The following is a 14,252-nucleotide window of genomic DNA, read 5'->3' on the forward strand; positions in this document are numbered from 1 at the left end:
AGAGATTTTTATGATGTCCTTCATTCCAGAGACATTTGGGGGACATCTTAACATTTTCTCTGTGCTGGAATTAATGCTGGGGACGAGCCGGGCTCACTGAGCCACACAAACATGGCCTAACATGTGGTCGTAGCACAAAGTCAGGCCGGTGGAAGTCACGAATGCTTTCTGACTGTTAGCAGTAAAAGGAGCAACTGTTAGACTGAAGCCAGAGGGGAAAAAGAAGAGTGCTGAAAACAAACAGCCAGAGTGAATTTAAATGCAACAGACAGAACAGAGTGGAGCTTCTTTATATATCACAGGACGCTTTGTGGTTCAGTGATCGAGTTAACTTTAAGTGCAGCACCTCTGGTTTCCTCTGGGTCATAATATGGAACATAAAACAAAACGGCACAATAATGGAGAGAAATGCTTCACGTGATGAAATAATCCACTGCAAACATGAAATTCTGAACACGCACTGAAGAAAGTCAACGTGTAATTTTTCTGGGGGAAGATAGAACTAGATTGATTTTGATGAATTTCCCATCATGCTCTGGGTGGAAATGAATAATGGAGCAGAAGCACAGCTGCTTTTGTGTGTTTCTGAGAAAAAGCAGGCGACACAAGAGCCGTAGACAGGGAACAGAGGTCATTGGTTGTTGACAACCATCATGCAAATCAACATCATCGTGTGCACAAACCTAGAAAAGACAAACCTCCGACAGCATTAAATCTGTCTGACCTTATCAGAACCTCAAAGCAAAAAAGGTCTTAAATAGTTCAGCAAATGTTTGAGATGACTGACGAGCATCGTGAGATTCAAACTATAATATTACCTGATAGTAAATCAGCTTACACTGCAGCCACACACAGACTGGTCAGCCACCAGCAATGAGGGGAAGGTGTGTATCCCATTTAGTGGTTCCTGGATGCAGCTGATTGCCAAACACTGCTATACACAGTGCTTTAATCACTAGCAGGTTGCCAGTAGTTTTAATGGAAGAAGCTGATTTGTCTGCAGACACACAAACGACTCGCCATGGGGAGTTACAACCGTGGAGAGTGTGACACAAACTGGACATGGAGAGCCATGACTTCTACGATTGCATCCTATACTAAGCTCACCTTTTAGTTGTGACTCTTTCCATTTCAGAGTAATGACATCCTGATGTAGGCCATGGGTCCCCTGTCTCCTCTTTTTAGCTTGCCTTCAAAAATCTCACCCAAACTCACTGCAGACACAAAGTTATATAAAACAAACTGCTGCAAACTTTTGACTGCATCGGAAAACATGAATCCTTTAAGGATTATTCTGTGTACACAACAAACCTCATCCTTACACAAAGATGCAGCTGAAAGACCCAGAAAGCCCTGATCGAGTTTTGGTGTGAGATAAAAGTATCAAAGTAGCATTAAATAATAAATATATGGCTTTTTGTGAACAGCTAACGACTCCAGGTCCGACTTTGTTCTTAACTGGTTTAAACAGAAATCAGCTGCTACACTGCTGGACTGCCAGCAGCTTAAACCAGTTCATTAATTACTTTTCGGCAGCAGCTCAGTTCAGTACTCCTCCAGGTTCCCACCAGCTGGACACACACACACACACACACACACACAAACACAAACATCATCCTCAGAGGAATTTCAGGCTGGCATCCTGACCTGCCCAGACTCACTCTGTGGAGCTACTCCAGCTCTCTGACTGAGGACTGATTATCTGTTCAGCTCCCTTACTCTGTGCGTGCGTGCGTGCGTGTGTGTGCGTGTGTGTGTGTGTATGTGTGTAGTTGTTTTGGGAACTCACTCCCAGACTGCATCTGATATATGAGGCCTGGCTGGTTTCCATGGCCCACACTGTCCTTACACACTGCTATGTAAAGTGTATATTGTTTGCGTGTGTGGCTCCAGGCACTGTAATTATCCCCCGCGGGGCAACAAAGTCACATTTTATCTGAAATAGTGTTTACTGCAGAGTCGACAATTAGTATTACCATCTTCTTACGGCAGCTGTGAGGATGAGCACAAAGAAGGCGAACACACTGAGATGACTAAAACAGCTTCAGCTGAAATTTAGAGTTCAAATTGTTACCATCTGACTTCAGCTTGGACGTATAAACACAGAGCAACAGTGCTATTAAATACACTTGAACAGGTCTATCTGCCGGCACTCGGTCGAGTACTGTAGTCATCAGACACTCGAGAGTAACGTTACGCTATTGTGCTCATTCACAGCTTCATGTTTTTATTCTTTGCATGATTCAGGGTTCAAAATCCTCCTTTTTAAAAATCTTATACCAGGCCTTTGTGCAGTCGCTCAATTCACCATCATTTAAACAAGCAGTCCTCCTTCCTTTTATCTAGAGCTCTTTCGAGTGGCCGACCTTCACAACATAAAGACAACTGAGCCTGCACTGAGTTTTCAATGTGAGGATATTGTTGATGTCATGTGGAGCTAAAAGAAAAAAATCCCTCAGAACCATAGATGACAGATCTCCTTAAATGCAACTTTGGCCATGTTTTATTTGATACCAGCATCCACATCATTAGTTACACCTCGCTAGTACTAGGTTGGATCCCCTTTTGCATTCAGAACTGCTTCAAGTCTTTGTGGCATAGTTTCAGCAAGTTGCTGGAAACATTCATCAGAGATTTGGATCACCACTGACACGACAGCATCACACAGTTGCTGCAGATTTTTGCACATCCACGATATGTATTCGACTGGATTAAAATGTAACTAAAAGGACAAGAAACTAGTTCAATAAACTAGTTTGATACATTTAGATTTTTGTGGCATGGCACAATATCCTGCAGGAAGCAGCTATCAGAAGGGATGGCTATGAAAGGAGACAATAGTATTTATGTAGGCTGTGGTGTTTAATTGATTTAATTGGTAAAAAGGAGCCCAAAGTGTGTAAAGACAACGTCCTCCACACTGTTACAGCACCTGATCAAGTGATACCAGGCAAGATGGAGTCATGCTTTCATTTGTTTACACCAAATTCTGACCTCATCATCCAGATGTTGCAGCACAAATTGAGACACATCAGGTGGATGACCATTTTTCCAACCTTTTATCTTCCAGTGTTTGGCGATCCCATGCAAATTGCAGCCTCAGCTACCTGTTCTGATAGAAACAGTGCAGTCGTTTCCTAACGTAGCACATCTGCTCTAAGGGTTGACATGTTGTGCACTCAGAGCTACCAAGTAACCCTTCCCATCAGTGTGAAACGGTTTTCCACTGACCTCTGACATCATGGTGTGTGGGGATGTGTACATTAATGCATAGAGGAAACTTGTAAATAAATAATCTGCATTTGAATCCTGACAGACACTAACAAATGTTGTTTGCAGACCACTTACAGAAAACATGAGGGGAAAGGAAACTGCACGTGTTGAGCTAATCAGCTGAATTAGCTGTGGCTTAAAGAGGCTTCCTGCAGTGATGGTGTGTTAGTTTGTGCAGCCTTACGGAGCACCTCGGTACAAACAAAGGGAACCAATAAAATCAGACGTCTCTTTAAGGGACTTAAACGCTTTACAGAGTACAGTTATGTTGGTTTCTAGCGAGCATGTGTGGTTTGCGGGACTGTAAGTGTGAAGTACACCACACTGCTGCCATCTGGTGGCAGGAGCAGAAACGCCAGGACAACATTTAAACTTAATGCACAGTATAGAGTTTTATTGTTTATATTAAATCAGAAAGATAAGCACTATGACATATGATACAAACCAATAAAATTTTATATCTTAGGGAAAAACAAAAACTCAAATGACATTACAAAAAAAAAAAAACATAGTAGTAACACTAGTGGACAAAAACATTCTTTAAATAACAGAACTGTACATTTTCATACGCAACAAAAAAAAAAAAAAAGAAAAACAGAAAAAAGTAAGACACCAAAAAGAAACAAATTAAATAGTGAGACTAAGTGATGGAAAAGAACCACAGGCAGTCAGTACCAAACAGAGCTAAAGCTAAAATCAGCTGACGCGGGCTCCTGCTGGAATATGAGATGCAAGAAAGGAAGGAAGTAAGGCAGCAGGAAACAGGCTGGGACGGGGGGAGGATCAGAGCGAAGAGAGGAGAAACTGCTGTGTGGTTCCTTCACTCACCGTCTTTACAGAGTTAACAAGAGAGAGCAAGTAACTGAATATAAACTCTTTAGAAAACAACCTCAGTGTAACCCCAGCACCCCCCTTCATTTTCATTTTGACAAATATAATGACACTGAATCTCTCTGACACACAGACAGAAGCCACAGTCCACACAGTGCAGGACACCTCCAGGTTCCTTTGCATCAATCACTGCAAACTCTCACGAGAGTCGGCACGCACCGTGGACGCCGGACAGATGTAATATCGCAATTTGTAGGAAACTCGAGCCCGCCCATCGAGTCAACCGGCGAGCCTTGTTACACTGCATAAAGTACAAGTTGCACCTGTTCTACAGGTTTTTGAAACTCTTTGAAAAGTTGCATAGGTAAAAGAGCAGGCAGCAAACAACAGCCTTTGTTTGGACTAAAACAAACAATAGAGGGAGCCGAATGACTTTTATTCATTACATAATCGTCTGCAAATATGAGCAAAAAACTTTTCAATCAGAAAACAAAAACTCATCTCGCATCAAAATTAAACTCGTGCTGCTCTTTTGCAACAACTGCATGTGTGCTGAACACACAGACTTAGTCATAGAAAGTCTTCAGTGATGGCTTCATTCTGTTTCTTTGGGTTTGTAGGTTTAAACAAAGAATTTACACAATGAGAATCAATTAGTGCAAAAGAGGTTAAGTGCAACGTTACACGAAGTCCGGAGTCCACGTGATCGAGCGCCCCCTGAACAACTCAGCAGCTTCAGCCACAGAGTGCTGGTGGAGGGAGGGGAGCTATGTACTGCTACAGAAGACAAACACATAATTAACCCAAGTAGCACAGCGCATGCCCCGCCCCCTTTTTTCTTGTCTTTTTTTTTTTAAGCGTCATTAGAAGTCGGTACAAAATGTAAAATAAAATCACACGCAGTGAACGTACACATGACTTCCAAATGTGTGGTTCCTTTGAAGCAGATTCGTCCCAGTGTCACAGCCCACTCACGTGTGACGCAGGAAAGTGGAGATCCATCAAAAATGCAAATAAACAAAACGTCTCAGAATCAGACTTCTCCGTAAGAAAATTCACAAATCTAAACTCTTTAGTAGTAATATCAAAATGTCCTCTTTGTAAACAGTTTGCCCTTTTTGTCGAGTGGGTAAATACATTCTAGTCACACTGACGCTGAGGCTTGTATACGAGTGTGTAAGCGTGTATTCACAAATCTGTGGCAAACATCTCAAAAATCATCTGACGCCAAATGCAAAACACATTTGCAAAGCTCAAAGCCCGGTGAGCTTCACTTCTTCTGCAGCCACGGCACAGCTGGATCTGACTTTCCTGCAGAACAAAGTCGTGCAGGTGTTTGAACGGACTTCATCGCAGCTCCACTCGTACGTTTGAAGAAACGTAAATCGCGTGCTGGCGTTCGCGTCGCCTTTTGGAGCAGCGGCGGAGTCGCTATGGTGCGTAACCATGGTGATGACGTTGCCATGGCTCGGAGCGGGGTGGGTGTAGGGCGTTGTGAGCTGGTGATGAGTGAAAGGAGCGGGAGCACTCGAGCTCCTGTCGGACTTCCTCGAGGTTTTGAGTGTGGAGACGGGCCGGGAGGGGCTATGTGTGTGTGTGTGTGTCTGTGTGTGTGTGTTGGGGCGGGGGAGGCTCAAGCGTGCATGAGGGGAACTTTGCTCAGAGCAGGCGTAAACAGTGTTTGTTCACAAGTCTCCTTCTTCAAAAGTGGGCATGACCATGTGGGCGTCTTTCACATTTCTTAGTGGCAGTGGATGCATGCACAGTGGCCCTACATGGATTGTTTGCATGCAGATTCAGATTTGTACACTATACACTGCAAATCTGTGTTTGTGTGTGTGTGTGTGTGTGTGTGTGTGTGTGTGTGTGTGAGTGAGTGTGAGTGTGTGTTTTCTTTAGACATGTGGTGCTCTTCACATTCAGAGTCTGTCACTGCGGAAAGTATCCTCCACAGATGGGTCCGGCAGCACCATGTCAGGATCACTGAGCATGCTCAGTCCGTCCAGGCTGAGGGGCTCGATGCGCAGCTCGTCCTCCAACGGGAAGCCTACCTCTGAGTCAAAACATTCGGGCACCGTGGAGAGCGCACTGCTGATGTCCTTGGACAGACTGGGGTTGGAGTCGTCTGAGAGAGAGAAGCAGATAACGCCCAATCATCTCTTTGCTTCTTAGACAAAAAGAAATAAAACAAGCACAAGAGCAGCACAGGTAAAAGTCACATACATGAAAGTGAGTTCATCTCCCTTCAGTGAGAAACGTCAGCATAACGCTCTCCTATTCTTTGCTTTCAATGAACACTGAAAATTCAAGGTCGCAGCTGTGTGACATTTACTAATGTCACTGCAGTTCAGCACAATCACTGCAGCTTTCTGAGGCTGCGCTGTATTAGCTCTCTGCAACACGGCAAACATCATGACACACAACATCCTGTCAAACAGGTGATTTCTAACACCCATAACTGCACAGGCCAGTGGCTCATGTTAGCAAGCCATATAACAAGAGACAGGTTAACAGATGGGAGGGGCTCCGTGATCCACCGAAAGCAGTAAAGACAGATGGAAAATGGGAGGTGCAGTAAAATAACTTGTGACCAACAGAAGAGCTCTCAGCTCTGGTCACGATATGCTGGACCGTCCTGACAGAGGACGTTAGCTCTGCTAACGTGAATGAGCCAAATGTTGACTTTGTTTGAAAACAGTAGCACCAAAATGTGGCACAGCATCCAATCGAAAAGGAGAGCAGGCAGCCTGGTGAGGACTCCCTGTGCCAAACTCACTGACTGCTGTTAACTCAAACTAACAGCAACAACCACAAAAGTAAGACTAATAACAATGTGACATATTGGTCATAGCAAACAGTAAGGGTGACAAAAACAGGGCTGTGTAACTGGCTCGGTCATCACTTCAAGTGATAAAAACGTTTTTTAAAATTTTGGTTCAGATTCCTGCACCAGGACATCCAAACAGTCCAGCGTGTCAGGAAAACACGGACTGTTCGGTTTGTTTTACGTACCCGTGTGTGTTTATTTTTTTAATCCAGACATGACAGCGGCTCTCTCCCCGTCAGACTCACCAGTCAGTATGATGTTGGGCAGTCCTCCGCTGCAGTTTGAGTACAACATATTGGACCTCATGTGCATCTGGTCCTGCAGGCTGCCGTGGCTGCCACCCATCCCTGACTGAGCAGCCTGCGAGTAATAGAGGGAGGCGGACGACGGATCGAAGCAGGACCCCCCTGCTGTGGAGCTCATTGTGTTTTCCAACAGACCGAACTGATCCAACTAGCCGGCAGATGGTGGAGAGAAAAAAGGCATTGGAGAGAAAAACAGAAAGAATCAAGGAGCTGAGATGGGTCACGTTCACCCTGGCAGACTGTTTCATGTACAACGAGAAAAACGTCACATCCTCCTGATCTGTCCTGTCAACACTGCACTCACTTTACATTTGGTTTGATCTTTGTTTGAGATTTCACACGTGCAGTCTGCAGGATTTTGTTTAGGAAAAATGTTCCCAGAAGATATTTCAATCTTTTAACAATTACAGACACTGGAATCTGTGTGCCAATAACCAAACACTCGAGGTTCTCATAGCACATCTACAGGTTTAACAGTCGTCACCTGATAGGGGACCATCTTGTTCTGGCGATTAGAGAACTGCGGCTCCATGAAGGGGTCGCTGAAGAGAGCTGCCAAATTGTTGGGCTATTAGGGAGAAAACATTACAATGAGAAGGAAATCAGTTCATTTCATTCATGATGACATGTGCTGCTACAACATATCAGACTTTATTATTATTATATATAATGTTGCTTTAGTCACTTTAACCGTAACCACAGGAAAGGACAAAAAGCTCAAACAGAATGAAACTAAATGAAACTTGTGTTTCTGCTTCTGAACACATCTGCATAAAAAATGATTGCATATTAAGTGTTGACTGACAAATCCAACTACAGCCTCAGTGTTGCACTGGCTTGTTTGATGTTCAGACTCCATAATAAATATAAAGGCTCAGCCGCGTCTGTTACAACTCAAACGCTGAAGCTGTTCAAAAGCAATTTCTGCTCAAAAACGTATGAAAATCAATAATACGCTGCAAACACTGTTGTTTTGTGACATGACTGTGTGTGTCCCTGTGTCTGTGTGTGTGTCTGTGTGTGTCCCTGTGTCTGTGTGTCCCCGTGTCTGTGTGTGTGTCCCTGTGTCTGTGTGTGTGTGTCTGTGTGTGTGTCCCCGTGTCTGTGTGTCCGTGTGTCCGTGTGTGTGTGTCCCCGTGTGTGTGTGTCCCCGTGTCTGTGTGTCTGTGTGTGTGTGTATGTCCCGTGTGTGTATGTGTGTCTGTGTGTGTGTCCCGTGTGTGTGTGTGTCCCGTGTCTGTGTGTGTCCCGTGTGTGTGTGTATGTCTGTGTGTGTGTCCCGTGTCTGTGTGTGTCCCGTGTCTGTGTGTGTGTCCCGTGTCTGTGTGTGTGTCCCGTGTGTGTGTGTGTGTGTCTGTGTGTGTGTCCCGTGTCTGTGTGTGTCCCGTGTCTGTGTGTATGTCCCGTGTGTGTGTGTGTGTCCCGTGTCTGTGTGTGTCCCCGTGTCTGTGTGTGTGTCCCTGTGTCTGTGTGTGTCCCGTGTCTGTGTGTGTCCCGTGTCTGTGTGTGTGTCCCGTGTGTGTGTGTGTGTCCCCTGTGTGTGTGTGTGTGTGTGTGTCCCGTGTGTGTGTGTGTGTGTCCCCTGTGTGTGTGTGTGTCCCGTGTGTGTGTGTGTGTCCCGTGTGTGTGTGTGTGTCCCGTGTGTGTGTGTGTGTCCCCGTGTCTGTGTGTGTCCCCGTGTCTGTGTGTGTCCCCGTGTGTGTGTGTGTGTCCCCGTGTCTGTGTGTGTGTCCCCGTGTGTGTGTGTGTGTCCCCGTGTGTGTGTGTGTGTCCCCGTGTGTGTGTGTGTGTCCCCGTGTCTGTGTGTGTGCACACAGACAAAGACGCTCTTCACTCACTTGGCTCGTGTTGAAGTCTAGTGGAATGCTCTGAAGTGGAGAGACGGGCTGCTGCTGCTGCTGCTGCTGCTGGCGTTGGCGGCCCTGGTCCACTACATGCTGGGGTTGTTGGTAGAGCGGATAGGGTGGAGGAGGCTCCCTTGGCATATTGCTGGTATCCAAAGCGACTCCCTATCCAGAACAGAGAAACCCAGCAGGAGTCACTAAAGTCCAATAAAGACCTGAAGCTCATTCAGTCAGACTGTAGTGTCATTACTTCATTACTCTTAACAAGGAGAAGAACAATGACACCAGCGTGTTTGCTGCGATGTAAATGAGTAACCTGGAGGAAATGCTTTGCTGTACGTTGAATTTTGGATCCTTCTTTGTGACAGCAGTCGTTCACACAGTGAAATAACTCTGGGAATGTCGGTTCAGTTTAAACATTTTTCTGGTGGCTTCCCTCTCGTCAGGGGAAACCTGTGTGTGAGGTGAGTGTACCTGTGTGATGGGGGACAGCGAGGGCGACATGGTCGGAGACAGCTGCTTGGCCAGACCCCTGCGCTGCTCGGCCCCAGGAGACAGGGTGAGGGGGCTGATGGGAGCTGGCCTTCGCCGGGGGGAGTTGCTGGACAGGCGCAGGGACGAGTTGATGGAGGGATTGCTGAGCGAAGACTGCAGCTGACAGTTGTTGAGGGAAGCCTGGATTGACGGATTACTCAAAGAGGAGGAGAGACCTGCAGGGAGAGAAAACACAGCAACACAGGGACTCATTCACACGAGCTTCAAACCCAGCACGGTGTAAACGAGGAGAGTATGTGGTACTGCTGATGTGTGTGCACTTTTTTCCAGAATGCTCTCCAGGCCCCGACTCGCAACACTAGACTTTATTGTGTGGGAGAGAAAGATGGCGGGCAGAGGAAAGGAAAATGAGAGGACAGAGGGAAACTGAGGGGAAAGAAAAGGGCTGATTGTAGCGAACAGAAAGAGGGTTTGAGTTTCTCTGTCACTTTGGTGTTCTGCCAAGCTGAACTGTATCCGACGTGGGAGCCCAAACCCACACGTGCGCGTGCACACACGCAACATACACAGACATTTATGGGCGAGAGCAGCAGTGGGCGTGACCAGGCAGCAGAGTTCACAGTGGGAGCTCTGAGACAGAGAGAGCCTTTAATGAGTTACTAACAACGTATGGCTGGCAGAGCCATCGAGCTGGAGCGCGCTCAAAGCGCTGGAGCTGGGCTTCCTAAATTAAAGGGACAGTTCGAGCCCCAAATTCATGTATTTTCCCATCAGCACTGTTATTCACCTATCCAGACTGTTTCAGCGTAAAGTCCTAAAAGTCAAAGAAAAATCCATCAAAAGCACCTGTTACTCACTCCAAGTATGCCACAATTAAATGTTGCAAGGACAAGCGCCTGCAGCAGTGCTGTGTTAAACTGAGCTCCCACAGAATCACTGCTATGATGTGTTTTATGAATAATTAAGTCAGACTCAAATCTTTGGTCTTGGATCGGTCGCAGCTCAATATTATTGAAACAGCCAGACATGTTTGAGTTGTCTGGGCCAGACATTGGTGATGTCATGTGATGATTTGGGGGCACTTTGAGTTCGGCTATCAGGCAAACTCGAAGTGCAACAGAAGGGCAGGCAGGCACCCAGGTATCTGTGAGGCTTCCACTGATGTGTGTGTGTCCTGTGTTTGTGTGTAAACAAGTATTTGTTTGTAATTTACTCATTTCCACGTGGTTAAAATGAGTCTTTATCACATGTGGACTGTTGATTCAGCACTATGGCTATGATGTAAGAGTGGCACGTCTGCTCCACAGTGACCCACTCCACAACTGGTGCACGTTGAGTGTAGTCACCAGGTAAAATATGTGAGTTTTAAGATTTATGTCTAAAAATTCTTTAGGCCTAATAGAAATAAAGCAATTTATTGTGATATTTGATTTGTATGTAGTGATTCTGTTAATGACAGATAATTTGCTTTAAAGAAGACAGCAAAAGTAAACGTCACCACTGACGTCCAGCTAAGCTCTGGTTCTTTGCTAAAAACATACAATCCTTATTCAACACGAACTCTATCTTTGAGCTGGATTTTATCAGCAACAATTATCAACAGGAATAAAATTCAAACTGAGTACAGACTCAATGTCTCACACACACACACACACACACACACCTTGTGTGTTGCTGATGCCCAGGTGCATCATTGCAGCTGGCAGGTTTCCAGTGCTGCTGCCCCCGCTGATGTTGGGGTACCCGCTGTTGTCGTCAGGGTCCAGCGGCGTGGAGAGCGGGGAGGGAAACTGCAGGTTGCTGAGGTCGGGCAGGGAGCCCCCGGTACTCAACGAGCCCTGGTAGTGGGACAGCCCGGGGTTCTGCTCTGGAGATGGGAATATGCTGCAGGAAAGGCAGACAGAACACCGATTCAACGCCACGCCACTGACCACAAACCAAAACCAACGCGACTAATTGAGAAGCACTGCCATTCCAGCTTGACTCACTACATGTTCCCATCTCTTCTGTTCCCCACCCACTCTCTGCTTCTTCAATTATTTCCAAATAATAGCATATGGGCAGCAACTGTGCCTCGTCTGTCCCCAGACTATAAAGCAAATGCTCGCCTCCATAAACAGAGCAGCTCGGCACCTGGTACTCAGTGTTCTGCCTTTCTTATTTCCATGTTCAACTGGGGCAAGTCTATGAAGGCTCTGCAGAAGCTGTTACTGCATTCTGTATCATGAAAATAGAAGCTATAGGTCTGATCTGTCTCGCATGGTACCACGAGGCTGCTGCTAATACATTTCTGGCAAAAATGGAGATGTCCATTCATGACACCGGAGGTGGTTCGTGGTGGAAGGAAAATAGTGTCAGCAAAACACGGTTAAACAATACCAATGGCATGTGATTGTCGTAACAACACTCTTCCTCTTATTTCTAAAGGTTAAAGGTGTAAAGGACGTCCTGTTTGAAGCACTGGGAATGTGTGGCATTTCATTTCTCGCATTCCTTTGTTTCTTTAGATCAGCTGCAGTTGTTACTGCCCATGGAAAACACCCGCAGCTTATTTTAAATGATGGACCGGGGCGATGATATGACACGGGCAGGTCAGTTATAACCACAGGGAAACAGCAGAAAACGCACACACAGTGACCCTGCTCAGACTCACTTGATTCCAGGCACTTCACAGGATTTAGGCCTTGAGGCCAGAGACTGCACCTGAAACAGAAACAGGAAAACTATGACATACGCAAAACATAACTGAGACATAAAGCAACGAAAACCCTGAACATGCATTTCACTTCTTGAAACAACAATTCTGCATTTTGATTTTATGCTAAAATTATTTCAAGGTTGCATCAAAGACAACCTAGTGTGCTAAAAAAAAAGGCAACGCAACAGCAACCAGTGACCGTCGGCAGGGCTAGGGCACGTGGTGCGTTTGACTGAGCATGAAAGATCAGCAATTAGGCAACATTTAAAATGTTAACACAACATGGAGATGTTGGAGCCTCCCATTCATGTCAGAGCATGTTCACAGCATTTACAACTTCAATTACAGGTTGAAACAGAACTGCCATGAGAGAGAGGAAGAGGAGAAAAAGTTCTGCAGGTGTGTCAAGATGTGCTAAACTGTGGCTTCTTTACCTCCCAGCCACTCTGTGGACTGTGCACAACCAAAGGGAGCGTCAAACCATTTATAGGCTGCACTTCACGAGCAGCGATGAAGAACTTTGTTTAGAAACTGCACCTTGGAAACGATGACCACTTAAACATGCATCCATGTGCACAAGTTAAAAACATGAACACTACCGCCAGGCAGCAGAAAAAGCTCACCATTATTTCACTTTTCTACTACCGCTTATTGTTCGTGCACATATTATTAGTAAAATAATGACCGCTCAGAGCACGGAAGCCTAAGATGGTGAGCATCTGCGCTGAGAGTGGCTCTTTGCATCAGCACAGCGGATTCATCTAGTAATGAGCAGAAATCCCCCTGAATTCCGAGAATTGAGCAAAAAGAATGGGGACATTAATCACTGAGCAATGGGTGGTCATAACATTTCAGAATGCTGTGATCAGACAGCCAGTGTTCTGACTGAAGCTCCAGGTTTAAAACACACAGTGTACAAAAGTAAATGCCACGCATGCAACTGCGTTATGTGCAAATGTGCTGCTGGTGTCTCGAGGGCCTAGAAAGACCACCATACTCTCTGTGTATTTAAATCATTTCTTGTTCCTTGTTTGTCCTTTGAGAATTTCAACATTCCCGATTCCATATATTTGCCTCTCGACATTTCTGGCTGCTAACGATCAGACAGGAAGGACTGGTTTGACCTGCAGTCTCTCCCGAGCCATGGCAGGAATCCACGGTGTCACGATCACCTACACTGCCACAGACAAATGCTGTTGGTCTCATTTTCAAGTTTTTTATTATCAGCATAGAAAGAATGCAACCACACGTGCAGAGATGAAGCCAGCCTGTGGTCAGTGATGTAAAAAGAGAGCAAACTTCTCACCTTCTTGGCCTGCCACAGCTGCTTGGGTAGAGGCTTACTGACACCCATGAGGTTCTCCTCGTTAGGGATGGTGGGGAAGGAGAAGACTGCAGAGAGAAAGGCGCACGTTCATTCAGACATGTTTCCTAATGTCAAGTATAATCACTGAAGGAAGGTGTAACTCACCGTCTCCTGAGCCGTCCACCTCGGCCTCATTTACACTCGCTGCACGCCAGCCTCCATCAGAAGCAAACAAACAGGAAGCAGAGTGCGAGTGGCGTGATCGACGAAGAAACGCAGAAAGACACAGAAAACAAAGGCGGAGGAACGTTAGAGGATATTCTATATTAACCAGCTGTTTGAATAATCCCAGCACGCCTGATGCACTCATTCGCCTCTCTGACAGTAACAGGCCCTCTGGCATTCTGCAATTACTGTGCAGTTTCAACAACAACAGCTGGGCATCTGGCATCGTGTTATTAATCAGAGAGGGCGAAGAAAAGTTGTGAGAGGACTGCTGTTTTCTCATGCCTCAAAGATGCTTTCTCCTCCTCCTCCGGGCAGCAGATCCACATGCCTGCGTCTCTTCCACCCAGCTTTTCTCTATTCTCTGCCCAAGTCCTTGTGTGGGCAACACCACTTCCTGTGAAACACTTCTGTTGCTTATTAGGAAAATAGTTTTTGTTTCTCTCAT

General features: G+C 45.9%; 1 protein-coding gene across 2 annotated transcripts in view; it reads right to left on the bottom strand.

Annotated features, from left to right (window-relative positions):
* Window positions 1–3,639: 3,639 nt before the first annotated feature.
* Window positions 3,640–14,252, bottom strand: part of crtc3 (CREB regulated transcription coactivator 3) — a 47,444-nt gene continuing 36,831 nt past the window's right edge. For both annotated transcript variants that reach the window (XM_031756133.2, XM_031756132.2), the window contains 9 exons: window positions 13,745–13,783; window positions 13,580–13,665; window positions 12,229–12,278; window positions 11,239–11,459; window positions 9,555–9,790; window positions 9,075–9,245; window positions 7,721–7,804; window positions 7,177–7,384; window positions 3,640–6,229 (listed from right to left, as the gene is read on the bottom strand). In XM_031756133.2, coding sequence (XP_031611993.1) covers window positions 6,024–6,229; window positions 7,177–7,384; window positions 7,721–7,804; window positions 9,075–9,245; window positions 9,555–9,790; window positions 11,239–11,459; window positions 12,229–12,278; window positions 13,580–13,665; window positions 13,745–13,783 — 1,301 coding nt within the window. In that variant the 3' untranslated portion in view covers window positions 3,640–6,023. The remainder of the gene's footprint in view (window positions 6,230–7,176; window positions 7,385–7,720; window positions 7,805–9,074; window positions 9,246–9,554; window positions 9,791–11,238; window positions 11,460–12,228; window positions 12,279–13,579; window positions 13,666–13,744; window positions 13,784–14,252) is intronic.

The sequence above is a fragment of the Oreochromis aureus genome, linkage group 1 (genome assembly GCF_013358895.1).
Source record: "Oreochromis aureus strain Israel breed Guangdong linkage group 1, ZZ_aureus, whole genome shotgun sequence".
Classification (NCBI taxonomy): Eukaryota; Metazoa; Chordata; class Actinopteri; order Cichliformes; family Cichlidae; genus Oreochromis; species Oreochromis aureus.